This window comes from Solanum verrucosum, unplaced genomic scaffold (genome assembly GCF_900185275.1).
Source record: "Solanum verrucosum unplaced genomic scaffold, falcon-dt-bn FXZP01000049.1, whole genome shotgun sequence".
Classification (NCBI taxonomy): Eukaryota; Viridiplantae; Streptophyta; class Magnoliopsida; order Solanales; family Solanaceae; genus Solanum; species Solanum verrucosum.
This window is the reverse complement of record NW_026020221.1, coordinates 4,796,449-4,819,443: the sequence shown is the minus strand read 5'-3', so window position 1 is coordinate 4,819,443 and position 22,995 is coordinate 4,796,449. Positions and strand designations below refer to the sequence as shown.

At 30.8% G+C, this 22,995-nt stretch overlaps 3 protein-coding genes and 1 non-coding gene across 4 annotated transcripts; 3 read left to right on the top strand and 1 right to left on the bottom strand.

Annotated features, from left to right (window-relative positions):
• Positions 1-3,705: 3,705 nt before the first annotated feature.
• On the top strand, positions 3,706-4,830 carry LOC125831256 (AT-hook motif nuclear-localized protein 15). Its single transcript, XM_049510452.1, has one exon. The coding sequence runs from the start codon at positions 3,764-3,766 to the stop codon at positions 4,685-4,687; it is 924 nt and encodes a 307-aa protein (XP_049366409.1). The 5' UTR covers positions 3,706-3,763; the 3' UTR covers positions 4,688-4,830.
• A 3,727-nt stretch (positions 4,831-8,557) lies between these two features.
• TRNAK-CUU (transfer RNA lysine (anticodon CUU)) lies at positions 8,558-8,630 on the bottom strand. The gene has a single exon. It is a non-coding gene; the product is annotated as a tRNA-Lys (tRNA).
• A 3,943-nt stretch (positions 8,631-12,573) lies between these two features.
• LOC125831315 (L-type lectin-domain containing receptor kinase S.4) lies at positions 12,574-15,071 on the top strand. The gene has a single exon (XM_049510514.1). It carries the CDS (start codon positions 12,788-12,790, stop codon positions 14,858-14,860), a length of 2,073 nt encoding a protein of 690 aa, XP_049366471.1. The 5' UTR covers positions 12,574-12,787; the 3' UTR covers positions 14,861-15,071.
• A 4,330-nt stretch (positions 15,072-19,401) lies between these two features.
• Positions 19,402-21,046, top strand: LOC125831332 (thaumatin-like protein). The gene is made up of 2 exons (XM_049510533.1): positions 19,402-19,554; positions 20,208-21,046. The coding sequence occupies exons 1-2, from the start codon at positions 19,494-19,496 to the stop codon at positions 20,879-20,881; spliced, it is 735 nt and encodes a 244-aa protein (XP_049366490.1). The 5' UTR covers positions 19,402-19,493; the 3' UTR covers positions 20,882-21,046.
• Positions 21,047-22,995: the final 1,949 nt, after the last annotated feature.

Sequence of the window (22,995 nt, the reverse complement as noted above, 5' to 3'; positions counted from 1 at the left end):
TCATATTTCTATAAATAAATATTTGGGATTCATGTTATTTCAAAGTTCCAACTTTCAAATAATTATAATTTTACGAAGATTTAACGGTCCAACAAATCAGCAATAGTAATAGCTAACTATTCTGTGATAAAATGCTCCACAATGAAATAGACAACTTATTCTTCGCTCATGAATTAACGGGACATCATATCATACACGACATCGTCGTGTATGGTAATTCACGTGAGATACACTCAAACTGATTTGTATTACTATGTAAGATATATATGTCTATTTGTTCAATTTTATTTAAATTTTATCTGTTTCATTATGCATATCTAAAATTAAAGAACATAAATATTAAATGATATCAAATTAAAAGACACGTTCATATATAGTTGTGCTTGGGGGATGGAAAATGGAAAAGGGGGATGTTTAGACATTAGTCGATACTTTGTGTCAAAACTTGTCGATGGTGATGGGTCATCCACTACACCAATATGCATACTTTGGCCCCACAACACACACACACACTTCCCTAAAATGTTTGGAAGGTTGAAAGTCCAATATTTTTACCAAATACAAGAGCTACCCTAGACCTTCATGCAACCAATCATCAAATGACACATCATTATGTTCAATTGTCATTAAACTTAAAACTAAAATATACTCTCCATCCCATTTTACGTGAGGTAATTTGAATCGACATGGAGTTTAAGAAAAAAAGGAAGACTTTTAAAATTTGTGGTCTAAAATGAATGGTAGAAATTTGTATGACTATAAATCATTTCATTAAGGGTAAAATGAGTATTTTAAAGTTTAATTGTTAATTAATATAGAAATGTGTCATTCTTTTTTGACCTGACTAAAAAGAAAAGCGAGTTATATAAATGAAGACAAAGGGAGTAACAAAATCAATACATAATTCATTATTGGAATAATTATATTATAATACATGATTTTTTTAGCTAAATTAAATTGTTAAAAATGCACGATAAAAAACAGATTCTTATTTCATTGAAAAAGACATATTTGTGGGAGGTATAAGGATGATAATAATGAACCTAAATTGAGCTAATGATTTCATGGTAAAATTAAGCAACAGGATATTTAGATTATGTTCAATATATTGCGTATCCAATGTTTATCATTACATCTTTTCTGTGTGAAAGTTGAGGGGAAAAACTATTACTTTCCCGTTTCGAAATATTTATCCTTTCGAGAGTTAAATTATCGTACGTTGATTTATGTTTTGACATATACTGTTTGTATATATTAAAATGTGATTATAAATATGGTATCAATATAATTTAAAAAATTAGCATAATGTCGTCTCCACATAAACATATTAATAGTGAGACCAGTTGGCTAGTCTTGTATTAGTTTTAATATTATTTAATTTTTATTTGATAGTATTTTCAATCTATATATAATTAATACATATATTAATTATATTAGTTATACACTTTATTTAGTTTATATAAATTAGATAGTAGCATCAACAATAAGAGATCTTATCCTTATACTAATACATCTTATTCAATATTTCATCCTTCTCTTGATACTTATCATGTTTTACTTTTCAAGTCAAATTGCATTAATTTTGTTCAACATCATAATATATATAATTATATATATCAAATTAATATTAAAAAATTACAATTTATATTTCTCTTCGTATATGTTTTAAATATCTAAATGATATTTTTAAAAAAAATGCTAAATTCAATCTTACTCAATTTAGGTTCAAATAATTAATCAAACTAATTCAAAAATTAAAATTTGACAATTAATATAAGATACACAAATAACTTTTTATTTTAATACAACAAATTAAATAATTACTAAACAATAATAACAATATAACCAATCTTCAACATTCTATTACTCCATATTCTAACCATCCTTATCCAAATTCAATTTGTCAATGCCCCAGGAGAGGAAAAAAAATTAATTGGATGCACATTGGAAAGCAATATCGTCTCCGTCGCTAATTATTTATCCATTTTAAAATTGATATACCTATTAAAAAAATAATAATTTATATAATAAATTTATCATTTTATCCTATTAATTATAAAGTGGATGAATTAAAAATTTAATTATCCTTTCTTGATTAATTAATTAATATGGATAAATAAAAAAATAAACAAGTAATTACGGACGGAGGGAGCATGTGTCTAATTCTTGGGAAATGTGAGGCAGAAGATTAAAATAGGGAGCGTAATATTTTGACAGCACAAAATGATTGCCACTTACCATTTGACAATAAACATATGAAAACATTGCCTTTGTAGTCTCCTATTTTAACTTACGTGACACGGTTAAAATTTTGAGATTCAAATTCAACAAATTAATATACAAAAATTTGAAAAGAATTAATATACATCAGCTTCTTTTTTTATCTATAAAAATAACAAAATTATTTTTGATGGATACTTTATCTTAAAGTAAAACAAACTTAAAAATTAAAAAAAAGAAAAAGAAATAACTTTATTGAGAACCAAGAAAGGAAAATCTTTGATGTACTTGTTCTGAAGAAACCCCAGAGTTGCACAGGAACCCAAAAAACCTAGCCCCCCACAAAGTACCATCTGAATACTATATTTTTAGGTTTTCATTCGATATTCCATATTTATATTAAAGTCTCATTAAATTTAAATTTTAAGAATAAAATACTCTTTGAAGAAGATGATTCCGTATTTGAAGAGACTCGAATTTGAAACTTCTGATTAAAGATGAAAAAGTAATATATTATGTTAAGGTTAGTACTTTCTTGAAAATGTAATAGGGTTTTTCTATGAAATGTACAATACAATATGATTGAAATGACGAATTGAATTAATTACAGAGTCTTCTAGATCATTCCGTCTTTTTGGTTTAAAGGATTTTTTCTTGTTAGATCTCAGTTACAAAAGCAGCAAAGTGCTTGTTGGTGGTGTTGTTTTTCTCCATCTTTATTATTCCAATGTAAACTGAGGAGAGTTAGTTGGTGCCTCCAAGAAGACTACTTTTTTGGCTCTTTCTGATATTAAAAAAAAAAAAAAAAAGACATATTCACTTCGTTTAATTTATTTATCTGATTTTAATTTAGCACAAACATCCTTAGATAAAAAGTTAGTAATGAAAATTTTATATTAATCACATTTCGCTATTTAGTGATAAATTATATAAAAAAAAATTAATATGTCCTTTAACTTGACATCAAATGACATCTATACTCTCAAACTTTAAATATACATAATTAGTTGAACTTTTAGCTTATATGAATTTTAATAAATAAATGCATGCATCTTATGTAGCCTTCTATAAGATAATTAATTGCGTTTTACGTGAAGTTGTACATGTATTATATAATATAAAAAACATATATTTATTTATTCAATTTTATACAACTTATAATGCCTACTTATGCCTTCAAAGTCAAAAGATATAGATTCAACTAAAGTCAAATATACTTATTCATTATGATTTATGACAAAGTTTAATTAATTAGAAGCTTTTTAGCAACGAATTAACTAAAGCTTATCGATAAATTTCATTTTTTTAAATTAAAGAATTGTCAAAAAGGAAAAAAAAACATTCTTTCTTAAAATACAGAGAAAAAAAAGTAAAGATTAAATTTAAGCCAAGAGGGTATTTTCTTTTTCTTTAAAATTATAAAACAGAGAGAGAATTAGTCTTTTAGAGAGAGAAAAACAGTACATTAGATAACTTTTAGTGAATTTTTCTCTCTAGGTTAGTGAGAATTTTAGGTGAATAGAGTGAAGAACAAGAAAAAAAAATGGCTAATCGATGGTGGGATGGAAATACAGCAATGAATCCAATGGTTTCATCAAGTAACAATCCAGAAGAAGAAGAAAAATCAAACAAACTCCGCCCCGGAAAAGAGCAAGAGTTCATGAATACAACCACCAACAGTAGTGAAAACCCAAATGAAATGAGTCAGGAAGGAGAAGAAAATATACAAAGTCCCGAAGGTCTGTTCTCCTCTGGACCGCGTAGAGCTGGACGGCGACCCAGAGGAAGACCTATGGGCTCAAAAAACAAGCCCAAACCACCAATAGTGGTAACTAAAGATACCCCAAATTCCCTCAAAAGTCACGTTTTGGAAATTAAATCCGGAAGCGATATAATAGAAAGCATAGCCGCTTTCGCGAATCGCCGCAGCTGCGGCGTATCCGTTTTGAGCGGCAGCGGTATTGTAACGAATGTTACGTTACGCCAGCCGGCCGCGGTGACCGTGGCCGGGGGCGTAATTACGCTTCACGGGAGGTTTGAGATTTTGTCATTATCCGGCGCGTTTTTACCCGCGCCGAATAGTCCAGTTGGAGCAACTGGACTAACTGTGTACTTGGCTGGTAGCCAAGGACAAGTTGTTGGTGGAAATGTTGTGGGTGAATTAATAGCATCTGGACCAGTTATTGTAATTGCTGCATCTTTTACAAATGCAACATTTGAAAGGTTACCAATAGTGGATAATGATGAAGAAGAAGAGGAGAATAATGCAAATGAAGGGATGCAAATGCAATTACCTACAGCTTCAGGGGTTGGTAATGTTAATTCTGATAATTTGCAAGTTGATCATCCATCTCCTTCTACTTCTATGCCTATGTACAATTTAGCCACTAATGTTTTGCCTAATGACCAAATGCACCATGAAGTTTTTTGGACTCCTCCTCCTTCAAGGCCTACTCCATATAGTTAGTTATTAGTTTATCTTTTTTAATTAGAAACTTTTAGAATGTTGTTTACTATTTGTGAATTTTTTTCCTTTTAATTAAGTTGTAGGTTATGTTTGTAACTTTGAATCCCTAGAAGTTTTATCAATTTGGTTTGTTCTATAAGTTACTATCTTTTTTGTAGAAATTGTTTGAGTTTTCCTTGATGTAGGTTAGACAATATTGTCTAGACATGGAAGAAGATTCAGATACATTCATCTTGTGATTCAGGTATCATTTACTGATTTAATTTATCATATATATATATATATATATATAATATATGATGTTTGAAGATGGATATAGAATTTAAACTTGATGGTTCAATCTTTATGTTCTTACCACGGAATGTACCATGTAAGTTAAGGATTTAATATTGGTTGAAATCTCTAATACTTCTCTTATTTAAGTTTCTTAGTGCCACACCAATGATAACATACTCGATATAGTTCCATAAGTGGGTAAGTGAGGTCGGGGATGATTGGGTCTATACAGATCTTACCCTAATTTTCTGAAAGATGATTTTCATGAACTCTTGGATAAAGAACTGTTTAGCTCCTAGTACACCTTCTAGTTTTGGTGAATAGATATCTAGGTAGAATTATAGCTATTACTTAAACTATATTTTTGATATTTTTGTTTAATCATTTGGTATTAATTAATTCAAATTTGCGTCGTATAGTGCCGATTTAGGGGAGAAATGCTACTATCTACTAGAATTTATTTTCCATTATCATAGTTCAAATCGAAGACTTTTGATTAAAGATTGAGTACTAGCTTTCTGTTAATGAAAACTGCCAGTATCTATACCTTTCCAGGCTTTAAATTAAAAGTGATTATCATAGTAGATTAATTGAAGGCTGGAGACTAGTTATGGTTGTACCGTTCACGGACGTGGTGTAGTGGATGAGGTTCACGGACGTGGTGTAGTGGATGAGATTGTTTTTTTCCCTTAATTAGAGATTTTGGATTTGAGCCTTAAGTGAAAAATTCTTGGTAGGGAGTGTTCAGTACAACAAAAATAACTTTTAGCGGTAATAAATAAACACATTAATAAAGAGTGCTAAAGTCTTTACTGACATTAGTTACGTGTCATTAGATCCAGTATCGCTAAAGGCTTTAGGACATATACATAGAGTGCTAATTGCCGCTAAAAATACATATTTAGCAGCAATTAAGCTATAAAATCATTTTTGATGTAGTGGTTTCCCCTGAATGGGGTTTTACATGGAGTGAATCTGAAATAGTTGGGCTTCAATGCGGCTATCGTACACCAGATGAGAAGCAAAAAAAAAGAAGCTTATTTTAGTAATATAGTTTTTTCTTTATTTCCTTCCCAGTATTTAGTGTCCGTTTTGGGGTTTTAACTTATTTGAACATATTTGCCAAAAAGTCTCACTTTTAGCTTAAAAGGGTACTAATAATAGGTTTTAGATTCGAAATCCTCTGCATGTCTTTTCGATTGAGCTCGTCTCAGCTTGCCTAGTGTGGTTTATTACTTCTTATGTATGGTTTGTGAGGGCACTACACTGAAGCGAGATTTACCTAGTACATTCTTTTGGTCTTGTTAAGGGGAAAATATATTTTCTGTATGGCTATTAATTGGTAGTACTAATGTCTTGCTACATAGGAAAGAAGAAAATGTTAGATTTGTGTGTCAATTAAATTGGCTTTATCTGGCAACTGCAAATGGGACGTTGGGAAGTTGTAGTACTAATATCTGTATTTCATTAAATGCGACCAATTGTTACTTAGGTCTTTTAACGATGAGCTCAATCGAAAAACACATGCAGATGATATCCACATTTTTTGCTCAACCAACTTTGACATCATCTGACTAATGATAAATAAATGTGGCGTTTCATCTTTTATTTGACCCTTAATTTGTCCTTTTTATTGTACATTGTTTGGACATGTAATTGACTTTTTAAAAATAAAATGTCATAGTCAATATTGCCAACTACTACTTCATGGTTAAATAGCAAAATTAAAGTAAAACACAAATCTTGTTTTTTCATAGATAAAACTTTGGCCCAGTGTGAAATTATGAGTTAGTCATCCTTGAGAATCATATCATTCACCTGTCACGTATTGCCACTTTAGAAAGCAATAGGCAAATGAGATGGGCTTGAAAAAGGAATTTCCCCTTAAACGACTAATATGACCACTAGCTTGATTAGATTGAATTTCGACCACTCTTGGTTCTTGGATCGAATGAAAAAGGTGCAAAGCTAGGAGAGAGGTGGAAGGTTTACACAACTATAAGAACAAAAGGTTGTTCCTCAACAATAACTAAAGCAAAAGTAAATTCAACCTTAATCGATTAGAAGACTAGCATAATAAGAAAGGCGAACTTTCTTGTTTTTTGTTTTCCAGTCATGTTATCAATGACAATATCATATAAATAGTAAAATATAGGAAAAATTGTATATAATAGCAAATTATTAATTCAAATTAATGTCATAACCACTGTTTGATTTAATTGTACCTCGTAGCAAACTGTTGATATTTCGCCTCTCTCACTGGTGAATCTCGCTCGCCTCTCTCGCTTTTATACAACGCAAATGTATAAAATGTGTTTGTGATTGTATAAAGCGAGAGAAAATTGTATATATACATATATTTTCATTTCCCTCTCTCCCCTCTCCCAGATTTCGCTGCCACTCTCACTCGCTTCTCTCACTTTATACAAATACAAATGTATACATTGCGTTTGTATTTGTATAAAGTGAGAGAAAATTATATATACAAATACAAATACATATATTTTCATCCTATACATTTATGATTATACAAATACATATCTTCTCCTGCCCAGTTTTCTTGTCTTTCTCTCTTTTCTCGCTTTACACAAACACAGATTATACAATTGATTCTTTTATATATGTATACCGAAACAGATTATACAATTGCTTCTTTTGTATATATGTATAGCGAAGTATGTTATGGAGCGCATTTATGCAAACTATAGCTATAATATACAAATATGATTTTTGTTTGCTATATGTGAAAGTTGCTCTAAAATATAAGGGGAGTATGTTTTTACTAATATCTCAAAAGGCTCTTATAGTAGTTTATACTAGACACAAGATCGGGCAAGTCCGGACCCACTATCTATTTCTTTATCTGTTTTAATTTATGTAACATAGATAGAATTTAGAGAATTAATTAAATTTTTAAATATTTTTGTAGTTATATTTTTATCGTACGTTTTAATAATATTTGTTACACATGATATTTTGAGAGTTACATTGATAACATTATATTGGGCTAGGGTTCAATATTGAGCAAATTAAGCTTATATGGATACGGCCTCATGTCGGTTTGAAATAAACATTAAAATATTTTTTATATTTTTCATGTTTCAGTATTAAAAAGGTTTTGAAAAATATTATAAGAAAAATAAGCCCTTCAAATATGTAAAGTGATTTTTCTGATTAAAGCAAGAAAAATAAGTTTCAAGAAAGAGGGAAAAAAGGGTCTTTGAATAAATGGACAAGGAAAGACATTGAAAGAGCAAAGAGAAACTGGACAAAAGAGAGAGGAACTAAAATACTAAACTAATTAAATAGCCGTTCATTCAAATGATTAAATTAAAAATAGCTGGCGATATAATATATGTGTAATTCGTGTACAATATGTGTGTGCTTGTGTATAATGTGATAATATATATATATAGAAAAATAGTAAATTTGTTTGGCTATTTCCGTAAAGATCCCAAAAAAAACAACAAGAAGATAGATAGAGACTCATTCGACTAAGAAAAAACTTCAGATATTACTATGAAATAAGATCCTTGTGAAATACATGCATGCGAATTTTTAATAAAAGGATAGACTGGATTAAGGCTATTTAGACGCCCACCGTGGGGCTCAAACCCACGACCACAAGGTTAAGAGCCTTGCGCTCTACCAACTGAGCTAGACGGGCCACACATTGTAATACATTTATTACTTAGAAATATTTCTAAGGAATTAGGGGGAAAAATGTATGAATATGCTAGCATAACTTCCTTAAAGAAATAATTATAATACTATAAGGGGTCGTTTGGTTTGAAAATGAGTTATGATGGGATAAGTTATGTTGGGATAAGTTATGTTGGGATTAGTTATGATGGGATAAGTTGTGTTGGGATTATTTTTTATTGAGTGTTTGGTTTGTTGTATTCAAAATAATAAATTTTAAGAACAATTTATTTGTTTACAAAAATGCCCTTCATTAATGTAAAAAGTGATATAACAAAAGGGTTGAAAGAGACATTTTTGTCATTTACCTATTTTATCCCGGGATAAGTTATCCCGGGATTACTATACCACCCAAGGAGAGGGATAACTTATCCCGGTACTAATTATTAATCCCGGGATAAGTTATCCCGAACTTGCCAACCAAACAACAAAATAAGCGGTACTATAATTTAATCCCGGGACTATTTGTTATTATACCTCACACCAAACGAGCCCTAATAACATATCTGAAAAGGATGAACTTATAAGGTTTTAATGTATTGCATAATTAGAAAAAGCTACTTTTTATAGTGAGATGATTGATATCATAATATGCCTTCATGAAATATATGTTGGGTTGGGGGGGGAATATGTACAATGAAAATGGTTCATTCGAATTTCTTTCTTCAAAAATTATACCGCACAAATAAAATTATAGTATTTTTCTTAAATTATCTTTTAATTGAAGTGATTAAATTTTTTTAAAAACTAATTTCTCGCCATAATTTTTTTTTGTTAGGAGCATAAATAATTGTATTTATGAAAATTCCTCTTCTTTTTATCCCTTTCAATATGTGGTGCCAATAGGTGAAAATGAGTTGCACTAAACATTTTAAACGAAAATTTCATCCCTACACTTGACTTTCTACTTTTGGAATTGGATTGTGGGGAGGGGGGACAATGAAAATAACTTCCATTGTTGTTAATTTATTTCGGATGTGTTCGATTATTTCATTTAGATATTCAAATTAAATTATATATACTCAATCAATTCAACTCTCGATAAAATGTTCCAGCTAGGCACTTTCGATAATTTAAGCTTTTTTAAAAAATAAATAAAAATAAGTACATTTGTTTTCATTCATCTATTAGATAGTTAAGTTAGACAAAGTAAAATATGTCATCTTCTTTAACCATACACATTAACCTTAAGTGAAAATGTTAGGGGTTTAAACTTATTGAGGTAAATAACTACCTAATAGACGAATGAGAACGCAAAAATAATAATAATCAAATCATTGTTAGTATTCTCTGTATATTATAAGGGTGTGTATCGGTTGGTTCGGTTCTAAGTATTATTGATTTGATTTATCAGTTTTCGATTTTTAAATGTGCTAAATTGATAACCAAATCAATAAGATATTTGTTATCGATTTTCGGTTTATCGTTTTTTGATCTTTACGGTTCGGTTTTCGGTTTAGCTAATAAGAAAATGCTTTCAAAACAAATATATGACTTGTCCGACAATTTGACGCGAAAAAAAAGAAGAAGAGACAAATCAAATTACTCGTTGAGTGCAAACATTTTTCTTAGTATAGTTAAAGTATAGCAAATGCTTACAATTCACAACTCTAGTCGTTGCCTAACCCTTGCTATCATCATTGTAAACCCTAGCCATCACCGTTCTTAGTTCTTTAGGTCTTGTCGTTGTTAACCTAAAGACTAAAGTAATACTAAAACCTAAAGGGTAAATGTAGAGAGCAGAGTTAAGTAGTGTTAATTGTGTAAGGTCCTTATAGTTATAGTCTAATATTTTTTGTTTGATATTTATGTATGACTAAAAATTAAAATAGTAAATTATTATGTTCTTAATGGATTATCGGTTAACCCAATAACCCAATATTAAAAAACCAATATCAAACCAATAATCTTATTTTTTTTATAAAACAATTAAATAACCCAATAACTTTTTTTTCGATTCGATTTTTGCATACACCTAGTATATCATATGATTATATAACAAAGATTCAGTTATACCTTGGAAGAAAGTGCAATTGTGCTTTTTCCTATTAACACGCCAAATAAGAATTAATTAGTATAAAAATCTACAAACCTATAGTTTTAAGTACGTAATTAATTGTTTAATATTGAGCACTTTAATTCAGCATCCTTTCATTATTTCAATTAATTTTTTTAATGGAAAAAGATTTATAACTAATTTATAAGGGACCAGATAATAAATTAATGGGTTAAGTTGGCGTATAAGTCAATGAAACTCATAAATTAATACTAATGCACTTATTAGCTTCTGTTCTCATTTCCTCTCTTCGTTTAGCCGTAGAGTTAGAATTTTCAGCAAAAAATTTAAAATATATAATAAATAATAATAATAACAAATTTAATGCAATCACACAAGATAAAAATTATTATTTTCTATAAAATTATAAACACTCTCTATATATAAAATTTTAACGTCGAAATTCTAGTAAACCTCTTACGCCCCGAGTGCGCGCCTCTTCCTTTCCCAAGTTAAACCAAAATTCCTTTTGTTAACAATGAAGAAGTCAAAATTGCCAAGGTGGTACTCACGTTAATAATATTCCTTGTGCAAATAGTGTTATTCTAATTGGCGCAATGATTTAATAATAATATGATGGCATGGCTTATCTTGATGATACTACTGAAAATGCAACTTTACTGACCTGAAGTTGATTTTAACAAAATTAAACAATATATAATATACTTATTAACAAACACCATATGTTTATCTCATTTAGCTGACAATTTATCGAAAAATAATTTCTTTGTCTTTGAGGAAGTTCAAAGGAGTAAGATCTACGTACGCTTCAGATCCCATTTTGTTAAACTACACTGAATATGTTGTTGTTCTCCCGTATTTTATAAAGAAAGCTATTCATCAACATTACAAATTAGTTAGATTAGAAGTTTATGGAGTTATAATTTCAAGATGGAATTGAGAGATTTGCAAAACCAAAAAAAAAATGAATTTTTAAATGATTTGACTTCACTGAAAGAAAAATATTACATTTCAATTTGTAACAATAGAGTAGTTAACCAACTAATTCATCCTAGTTAGATTGACCAATTATCCTCCTAATCATGGCAGTAAGGTTGCAAATTGACATTTTATTTTGGAATTGATCTCTTACCAGCTCTCTTTTTAAAAAAAGGAGTTTAGGTAACAGTATAATGGTTACAACTCTACTTTCTAATATTCAACTTTTTTTTGTCCAACAATATTATAAAGTATAATCTACTAGTCAATAAACTATAAAAAAATTATGAAATCTCAAGTTCGATTTTAATAGAATCATAAAATATTAATAGGTGATTTCTTTTTATCTGATGAACGATAATGCTACTACTTGATAGCTGTGTTGGCGGAAGGTAGAGGTGAAGTCCGAATTAGAAACTTATGAATTATCAATTCTAATTTTATAAGTTTCTGAATTCTTAATTAATACTCTAATGTATATTCAGTAAATATCTAAAATAAATATAGGTAAAATTACTGAATTCCATCGCCTACAAAGTTGACATTCTAGCTCCACCACTAATGAGAGATGGTTATTATCTTATGAAATAATTGAAGCATGCGAAAACTGGACCGAACTAACTTAGTCAACTATCCACTCAACTTGAAAACAAGTGTCAATACATCCAAGGTGTAGAGCAATGGACTTGTAGTACGTTGTTGTGGTAAGTCTACATTCAATTCAATTTGACTGATGATTGAGATTCTCCATTCTCCACTCTCATTTCTTAATTAAACATATCGTTTCAAATTTTGGAAATGAAAAAACTTTTTGAATAGCATCATCTTTAGAAATGAACCGTACAATAAGTTAATTGGAATTAATCAAGCTCTAATGCGAATATAAGAAACTAAACACGAAAAATTCAAAAAAACATAAAAATCACATTTGAAAATCACCCACCACAACCTTTAAACCCCACTCTTTCACTTTCCCAACTCTTTCTTCATTCCTTTGTAATCACACAGACAAATCACATGTGGCAAATCAAAGTTGAACTATACAAAAGGAATGTCTAGATTCAGCTATAAATCATCACCCCACACAGTTCTTCAACTCTACAAACAAATTTCAATCTAACTATGCCATGGCCAAACAAATTACACCAACCCTTTTCTTGATTCTCTTTATTTTGCTGTCAAGAACAGTTTTTTCTGATGAATTTGTATATAGTGGCTTTAATGGGGTTGAAGCTAGTAATCTTACTGTAAATGGGGTTGCTCATATTTTAAAGAATGGTGCTTTAAAGCTTACAAATGAAACATCTAGAGTTGTTGGTCATGCCTTTTACAAAAATCCAATTAAATTCAAGAATTCCCAATCTGGTAAAGTTTCTTCCTTTTCTACTGCTTTTGCTTTTGGGATTGTTCCTGAATATGCTAAGTTAGGTGGGCATGGTTTTGCTTTTACAATCTCAAGTACTAAAGAGATGAAAGGGGCTCTTCCTAGTCAGTATTTAGGTCTTTTAAATTCAAGTAATATTGGGAATTTTTCAAATCATGTATTTGCTGTTGAATTTGATACTGTTCAAGATTTTGAATTTGGTGATATTAGTGATAATCATGTTGGTATTGATGTGAATGATTTGAAGTCTAATGCTTCAGTAAATGCTAGTTACTTCTCTGAAGAAAGTTTTAGTAAACAAAAGCTTTTTCTTCAGAGTGGAAAGACAATTCAGGCTTGGATTGATTATGATTCAAGTAGAAATGTGTTGAATGTTACACTTTCACTTTCTTCAACAAAACCAACTTTTTCAATTTTGTCTTTCCCTTTGGACCTTTCTCTAGTTTTTGAGGAATTCATGTATGTTGGATTTTCTGCTTCAACTGGTTTGCTTGCTAGCTCACATTATATATTTGGTTGGAGTTTCAAGATGAATGGAAAAGCTCAATCTTTGGATCTTGATTCATTGCCTTCTCTCCCTAAGCCTAAGAAGGATCAAACAGTCTTGATTGTAGCTACCACGATATCGGCTGTTGTGTTTCTTGTATTCGGACTCATTTTAGCCTTGTATGTCATTTGGAAAATCAAGAACATAGATGTGATTGAGCCTTGGGAACTTGAGATAGGTCCACATAGGTTTTCTTACAAAGAGCTAAAGAAGGCTACAAGGGGTTTTAGAGATAAAGAGTTGCTCGGGTATGGTGGATTTGGTCGAGTTTATAAAGGAACACTGCCTAAGACGAATACCGTTGTAGCTGTGAAGCGAATACATCATGAAGCAAAGCAGGGTCTTCAAGAATTTGTGTCTGAAATCGCGACTATTGGTCGCCTTAGACATAGAAATTTGGTTCAGCTCTTAGGATGGTGTCGGCGAAGAGGTGATTTGTTACTTGTTTATGACTTTATGCCTAATGGAAGCTTAGACAAATACATTTATGATGAACCGAGAGTTACTTTAACTTGGGATCAGAGGTTCAAGGTTATTAAAGGTGTGGCTTCTGGTCTGTTGTATTTACATGAAGAATGGGAACAAACTGTGATTCATAGAGATATTAAAGCAGGGAATGTGTTGTTAGATTCCGATATGAATGGACGACTTGGAGATTTCGGACTTGCTAAGTTATACGAGCATGGAGCAAATCCTAGCACAACAAGAGTAGTCGGTACGTTGGGTTACTTAGCTCCAGAATTAACCAAGACCGGAAAACCCACACCAAGTTCAGATGTTTTTGCCTTTGGTGCATTGCTGCTAGAAGTTGCTTGTGGGAGGAGGCCAATTGAGGCAAAGGCATTGCCTGAGGAGTTAATCCTTGTGGATTGGGTATGGGATAAATGGAAGGAAGGTGCCATTCTTGAAGTGGTTGACTCGAGATTAAATGGCGAGTATGATGAGATGGAGGCCATAATGGTGCTTAAATTAGGACTCATGTGTTCAAATAATACACCATCTAAGAGACCTAGCATGAGGCTAGTGGTGAGATACTTGGAAGGGGAGCTGTCGCTCCCAGAGACGCTGGCAGCTCCCGATGAATATGATGGAAAGAAGGGTGGTACTAGCGGTATGGAGTTAGAGGTCTTCATAGATTCCTATCCGTCTTCGTCTTATTTTGAGAAAGTAAGCACATGGTCATCAGGTTATGACGGTGAAGGCGATATTGATATTGAAGCTAATTCAGTAACGCCATTAACGGATTCTGGCAGAGAGGACAACAGGTAGCCATGCAAAATGGAGGGACCATTCTACTTGCCCTCCCAAACTCCCTCTATATTTTAGTACTTCTTTTTATGGTTTGATTTTTGACTTAAATGTAAATTATGGCTTTTGAAATGAAAATGATATTAGTATCAACCATTTCTATGGTTTTGAGAATATTGGTGTTAGTAGGATGTGAATATATTATTGCAATCAAGTCAATTTTGAATCTTGATGAAGCTTTGTCCATTTCAGAAGAATTCTGACTTCATTTTGTTCCTTTTCTATTTCTCTAATGTTCTTGTTCTCAATCCATCACTTTTATGGAAATTGAGCAAAATAAGTTAATAACAATCATAACTAAGATGTAAAAACAAGGCATAATACATAAACAAACACTAAACGTGACTTCACCCGACAAGTAAGTATTCCAACTTTGAGAGTGCTCATCTAGGCACTTCAACATGGTCTCATCTAACAACTAAACAATCCTCCAATTTGTCCCTATTGTGTCTCGTAGACACTCAATGTTGACGTGACACATAAATTTTACATGTGTTTAGACGATTATTTTGTAAGTTGGAGTGTTCAACCGACACAATGAAGACAAATTAAGGTGTTAAGATGTGAATAGTCAAGTTGGAGTGTTTACTTGTCAACTGAGGCCAAATTTGAGTGTTTGTTTATGCATTATGCCTTAAAACTATTATGGCAATATTTTGTTATATGGTGAACTGTCTCAAATCTTTTCTTTTCCACCTTGAAATGATATGGACAAACCAGCAGCACAAGAGATATTTATTGGTGACACACAAGTTATATCAATGGATAAAAGTTCTTATGTCTTAATTTGAATGAGCGTGAAGTTTGAGAAAGTAAATGAGGCTTCTAAATTTCGTGATCTTACTAAATATGTGTACAATGTATAAAAATGTCCTTTTGAATCTTGTAGTCATAAACATGTTAGATAGGATGTTGAAATTGAAAAGCTAGTAACAATAGAAAATGACATTCCTGTTGAAACAGACTAAAAAGAAAAGTAAGACACGTTAAGTTGCAAATATTGCCATTTATTCTCCTTCTTTGTCTTTCAAGACCTTCATTATATTCATAAAGAAGAAAACAAAAGAACAGCAGCTAAGTCAATAATGGCATTTTATGACAGTTTCCACCAGCTAATTATTATTGTACAGAATCAAATTTTTATAGTCAAATAAGCACGTTTGGGAATTACAAAAATGAAGATAAGATTAAGATATATGTCAAAAAAAAAAAAAAAACAGAACTTTCTTCATAGTTGTCAAATCTCCTAGTAAAGATTTGGACGTGCAAACAAAGTATCGAAAGTTGATATGAAAAATAAACTACATACTAAGGTATGATACTCTTGAATGATACGTGAGACATGTTGGAGAAAAATTGCACGGGCTACTTAGCTTTAAACAGACAATATCACATCATGTTAAAAATATATTTAGGTTGATTTTGCCCTAATATTATATTTGTATTTAACCAATGACTTCAAGACCAAAGGCTTATATAACCTCCACCAAATCTCTTATGTTTTCTCAAATGAATGAATTCTTTCCCCCCACTCGGAGTCTGATATTCGCATTGAAGATCGTATATTGCAGGGCTCATACTTTTTCTTTTCTGAGGACTCGAACTCGAAATCTCTGATTAAGAATGGACCAGAAACCATGTTGGTAAATGAAGGGCAGAGCCAAATATCATGCTGGAACATGGGAGAATTTATGGGAGTATTATTTAACAGCCCATGTGGCTTAAAGCCTTGAAAAACACCAAGCCCAAACTGTGCTAAATATGTTATAATGGACCCTTACAACTAGAAGAAATTACTATTATAGAACATAATTGGGACTTGCTTCAGTAGGAGTAATAAAGAATAAAGTAGGGAAGGGGTGTCAAATGATCGAGTTTGGTTAAATTTGAGCGGGTTAAAAGGGATTGAGTTAATAAAATAGGCAGATTCATTAAGTTATGGGAGTTGAGTTGAGTCAAGATGAGCTAAACAATGGGTAAATGCTATTATAAACAGAGGTAAACCCAGGATTTGAAGACTTTAGGTGTACCAATATTACCTTAGCTCAATTATGAGCTCTAAAATAAACTTAAAATAAAAATAGTGAAATAAACACTCTACCTGGACTCGAACCCAAGTCTCGCGAGTGGATTCTCTAGCTTGTGCTAGCAGCATAATGACACTCATATGCTTTTCATGGGTGCACTGTTAATTATATAATTTCTGTCAGATTTTCAAGATAGATATACATATATATACATGATTCTGGAGGGATGAGTCCACCTCTGATTATTATAATATATCAAATAAAAAAATATTATTAATTAATTTTGATAAGATTTTATATGAGTCAACTTGAGCTATAGTTTTAGCTAAATCAATTCAACTTTAGATGGATGTATTGTGTCGATTAAAATAGACTGAACTAATAAATAAACGAACATTAATCTACCTAAATTTGAATGGGTTGACCCGGCTAGATTGTAGTCCCGGCCCATGAAACTTTATCCTTTTTGCAGGCCTCTTATTTTTAGCTTCAAGTGAAAAGGGCTTATTTAAGCAAATACTCCTTTTTTTAACCTACTGTTTAGATTTTGCTCATAGTATTAAAGCTTAGTGCTAATATTGTCCTTGAGACTAATAAATTATTAGACTGTGGTCTAACATTTACAAAATTTATAGATACTAGTGTTAACTTTTTCTCCTAAAATTTTTAGTATATTCCAAAGAATGGTCTAAAAATCTTTAACTTGCTAGAAAAATAGCGCAAGATTTCATTCAATGAAATTTTGATCTAGATCTACTCAAGTGAATGAAGGGTTTGGTTCAAGAGGCTAGTTTGGACTCACAATGAAAAATGAGATTATTTACTAAATAGTTGTGCTAAAAAAGTGAATATATGTGAGGTTGATTTATATGCTATTAAATGAAATTGAATAATGTAAAGTTTTTTACGGGATCAAATATAGTTTAACCATTTTTATCAGGCTTTAACATTTATCATACCATATCTAAATGTTTTTACATAGGTCGTGCATTAAATCAGAGATAAATTAAAAATTTGAACGGTATGAATTTCACCTTTCATCATTCTTTGTTTAACAAAATAAGAAGCAAAATTAAGCGCATGTCGAGGACATAGCTAAGCATAAGCTAGTTTCAACTTAATTTATCATGAAATCAACAACCCATTTTGATATAAGTTCTCTCTACTATAAATTACTTATATATTTAATTAATTCTCGATATAAATAAAAAATCTAAGCAAAAATAATTAGAGGCATGAAAATGCATACGCGATATTCTAACTCTACCGCTATAACACAAATAAAAAAAGAAAAAAAAAGTACAAGTAGGCTAAATTGCCATGAGATTGTAAATTGTAATTATTTGGAGTTTCAAGAATTTGCTCTTTTTCTCCTCGAGATCTATAATTGTAGGAATAAGTGCAAAATTACTTTATTAATCTCAAATCATAATTGCACTTTGCACACTAAAAAACTCCTTTATTAACAAGAACCCACCAATTAATATTAAAAAATAAAAAAAGTAAGAGGTGTCATTAGAAAATTAATCACTTTTTTTAGTGGATGAGATTTTAAGGAATATATTTTTCTTAACTTTTTCACATGCCAAAATGCAAAATTAGCTACTAAACCATTTCCAAATCCACCATGAACCAATTATATTAGATAAAAGAAATTAGTAAAAGTAAAGTAGACACAATCATGACACATTATTCTGTAAAGATAACCAATAAAGATGAATTTAATACTCCAAACTTATTGAAACAAAATATATCGTTCATCTCAAATTATCTATCGTGAATTTTAAAATTAATTAATTTAAATTATTTATTAATATAAAAGATTAAAATAAATTTAATTATTCTTTTCTCATTTTATCCTTAATTTGGAATAAGAATTTAAGCAACAATGTACACCACCATACACACTTTTTACATTATCAGGTGAATTTTAATTCGTGATAGCATGTCAATTAACATAAAGGGTTCTCTATTCTTTTGATTTCTCAGTTATTAGTAAATTCTAATTTTAATCCCAATGATATATGATTAAAAATATGCTATTCTAATCCCTTTGCTAGTAAATATTAATAATTTTTCATAATTATTAATCGTTCTACTATATAAATTGAAAATATTTTAGTCTAGCATGTAGTATTACTACATATTTGAGGATATTATAATTCTTAAAATAGTTTCAAATTCGATATATTTCTTATAAAAAAGAACCAAAAGAACACATTTTTAACCAATTAAAGATTAAATATACATAGTCATATAACACAAGAACCAAAAATAAAAATTTATCAATAACCAATTATCGACCAAAAGTTATATTATCCTTAATAAAATTTTATTCAGTATATAAAACTTAAACTCCGATATAATAATAATAATAATAATAATAATACTTATTCTCTAGAAAAGTGGAACATGGAGAAACTGCTCATCGAGTACCTCCCTTTTAACTGCTACCACTTCTTCAACATTATATTTGCAGTTATATTTTTTCTTCCAAAATAAAAACTTTGTTTTAAATTTTTTTCTCACTTTGTTCAAAATCAAGAACAAAAAAAATTCAGAAGAATATGAGAACTAATTTACATCTCTTGCTCTTCCTCTGTTTGTCCTGTTATCTATCTATCTCAAGTAATAATTCTCTCGCCTATATAAGTTTTTTTTTTATGTTTGTTTAGTCGCGAAGGGGAGCCTTGGAGCAATGGTACAATTGTCTCCCTGCGGTTCGAGTCTAGCGAGGGCATATGATCTAGGTAGCCGTGTAATCAACTATTGATGCTTGCGTCAGGGTAGACTGTCTAGATCAGTTGTCCTTCCTTGGACCTAGTGTAAATACAGAATGCTTCGTACACTAAGTTGTTTTTTGTCATGTTTGTTAAACTTTTCATAGATCAATATTGGTAAACTTTTTCCTCGAAGAAAATTCTAAAAAGACTAATTGGTATTATCTCAATTCTATTCATCTTAGCTTGTTAAATTGCTTAGAATTATGCCCAATCCACAAAATTTGCATGTGTTTGTTAAGTCGCGAAGGGGAGCCTTGGAGCAATAGTACAGTTGTCTCCTTGTGGAATCAATCACTTATGTTATGCAGGGTTTAGGGAAGGGAAGGCAGCCTACCTTGACATAATGGTCTCCATGTGGGTTGAGTAGTGGAAATGCTTGTGTCAGGGTAGGCTGTCTAGATTACAGGCTCTTCCCTGGACCTAGCGTAAATGTAGAATGCTTTGTGAATTGAGTTGTCTTTTTGTACAAATTGTCTAATGTTGTTATGATATATGCAGATGGAACTCAATTGATTATAGTGAACAATTGCAAAGAAAGTATATGGCCAGGAATTCTTGGCACAGCAGGGCATAAAACACCAAACAATGGTGGATTTCATCTCAACATTGGCCAACAAGTAGTAATTCAACTTCCTAACCTATGGTCAGGAAGATTATGGGGCAGACAAGGTTGTTGTTTCGACGAAAATGGTAAAGGATCTTGTCAAACAGGGGATTGCTCCGGCCTCCTGAATTGTTCAGGGGCCGGAGGAATCCCCCCTGCAACGCTCGTGGAAATGACATTAGGAACCTCAAACAATCAAAAACATTACTATGATGTAAGTTTAGTTGATGGATTCAATATTCCTGTTTCAATGATACCAATTCGCGGTAGCATTGGGTGTGGTGTTGCTGCTTGTGAAGCTGATTTGAATCAATCTTGTCCAGAATACTTAGCTCTCAAGTGTCAAGGCAAAATTGTGGGATGTAAAAGTGCTTGTTTAGCTACTAATTCACCAAGATACTGCTGCACAGGGGAATTTGCTAGTAAAAACACTTGCAAACCAACTGCGTTTTCGCAGTTTTTTAAGACTATTTGTCCTAGGGCTTATAGCTATGCATTTGATGAATCTACTGGACTTAAGAGTTGTAAGGCGCCGCGCTATCTCATTACCTTTTGCCCTCCTACTTAATCGTACGAGCATTTCTACTTTCGTGTTAAGAAAATGGACCTTGGACGTAAGTAATTAACATGTATGTTCATGTGTTAACTCAATGTGTGCAACTTCTTTTTTTCCATTCTTCTTACAAGTTTTTGTATTGATATGTCTATTGATGAACAAACTATCTCTATCAAACCAAGTATTATACTTAAGAGTTATTAATGGTACGAACATTTCTACTGCCGCGCTAAGAAAATAGACCTTGAACGTAACATGTATGTTCAAGTAGTGTTAATTCAATTTATGCAACTTTTTTTTTTTTCATTTTTCTTGCAAGTCTTTGTTTTGATCTGTCAATTCATGAACGAACAAACTATTTCTATCAAACTACTATACTTGAGAGTTGTTAATAGTATGAGCATTTCTACTGTCACGTTAAGAAAATGGACCTTGGATGTAAGTAACATGTATGTTGAAGTGTTAATTCAAATGTATGCAGTTTTTTTTTTTCTTTCCATTTTACTTATAAGTCTATGTATTGATCTGTCTATTTATGAATAAGCTATTTCTATCAAACTACTATACTTAAGAATTGTTAATAGTACAGGCCCAATTAAGGCAAGAATTTCACCCTTTCTGTTATACCCTTGAATAGCTGCGAGTATTTCTATTGTCGCATTAAGAAAATGGACCTCATAAGTAACACGTATGTTCAAGTGTCAATTCGATATATGTAACAACAAAAAAAATCAATTGTTATGAATTAACACTTGCACATACATATTACGCCTAAGATCCATTTTCTTCGTGAAAATAGAAATATTTAATCGCAATGTACGTATGTTCAAGTGTTAATTCAGTGATTTTTTTTTATTGCATATACCGAATTTCCACTAAATATTTTTCAATGAGAAAATAGTGATTTTTAGTAGTGATTAAAGCAAAATAAAAAAAAAAGGAATTAAGTAGTCGATATAGCTTTTTTTCCATACTATTCTTAGCATTAAATAACTACGTAAAATAGCAATAGTCAAATTTAAAGTTTTTCAAAACGTCATTAATAAGATTAGTTTAATAAAATACACTTTGAAACAATTTTTTTTAAAGTGCGTTAGATTACATATGGAGGTCACATAATATGAAACGTAGGATACTTCACTTAAAAACTAAGGTTAGATTTTCCAAATTCAAAGTTTTCCTAAATGGACATAGCCAGGCAACTAGCAGCTGGTAATTTTTACAAGAAAGTACTAATTTTAATTAGTGATATTTAAGTGTGATTTTGATATTCCAAGTACAATGTTTATCTTCATGTAAAAGTTTAATTAGGTACAACTATTTATTTAACTACTAGTCTACTATGCATCAAGCAGCTGGTCAACCATTTTTTTACATATTCTTATTTTCTTTATTTATTTTGCCTCTTGGCTCATGAAAAAAAATTAAAACAATAAATAATAAATAAAAGGTATACTTTACTATTTTATCCTAATCTATTAAACGTTTCTCGAGATTTGAACACTATTAAAAAGACATAATTCTTTAATGTAAGGTCATTATTAAAAAATCACTACTATTTTTCAAGACCACAATTTCTTTACCATGGAGGACTTACCGCAAACTGCGAGAGTCCCTTTTAAAATGGATCAAGCACATATGCCCTCGCTAAGATTCAAGCACAAGAAGCTTACTTTTTGGTAATTAAAATCATTGTAAATAACTAGCTCTAGTTGTTCAGGTGCAGCTATGATTTTGGAGGCAAAGATAAGACTATTCACCTCTTTGTATATGTTTGGTGCTGAATTTTGGGATTAATACAACACCCAGGCTCTACTGGGAAATTGAATTAAAAAAAATCACTATTTTTACCATTGAAAAATGTTCAGTATTTTTTATACTTACATTATAATTGAATTGATGAGAAAAGAAAAAATAGTAGTGTTTTCATACGGAAAAAATAGAAATTTTTTCGATATTTCAGTAAAAATTTGTATTTCACCTTGTATTTTCTTAGTGACCTAACACGATGGAAAAGATCTAATTTAGCCACCTAAAATTGAGCAAAGCATTTTTGGATTGAGATTAAAGACAAATTCAAAATTTCAATTTTATAGATTCTGAATTTTAGAACAACACTTTTAAAT

Bases quoted from the DNA above. Each gene is read 5' to 3' on its own strand.
- LOC125831256 (XM_049510452.1), top strand. From the start codon at position 3,764: ATGGCTAATCGATGGTGGGATGGAAATACAGCAATGAATCCAATGGTT.
- LOC125831315 (XM_049510514.1), top strand. From the start codon at position 12,788: ATGGCCAAACAAATTACACCAACCCTTTTCTTGATTCTCTTTATTTTG.
- LOC125831332 (XM_049510533.1), top strand. From the start codon at position 19,494: ATGAGAACTAATTTACATCTCTTGCTCTTCCTCTGTTTGTCCTGTTAT. The intron at 19,555-20,207 runs GTAATAATTCTC...TGATATATGCAG, and splicing joins CTGTTATCTATCTATCTCAA to ATGGAACTCAATTGATTATA.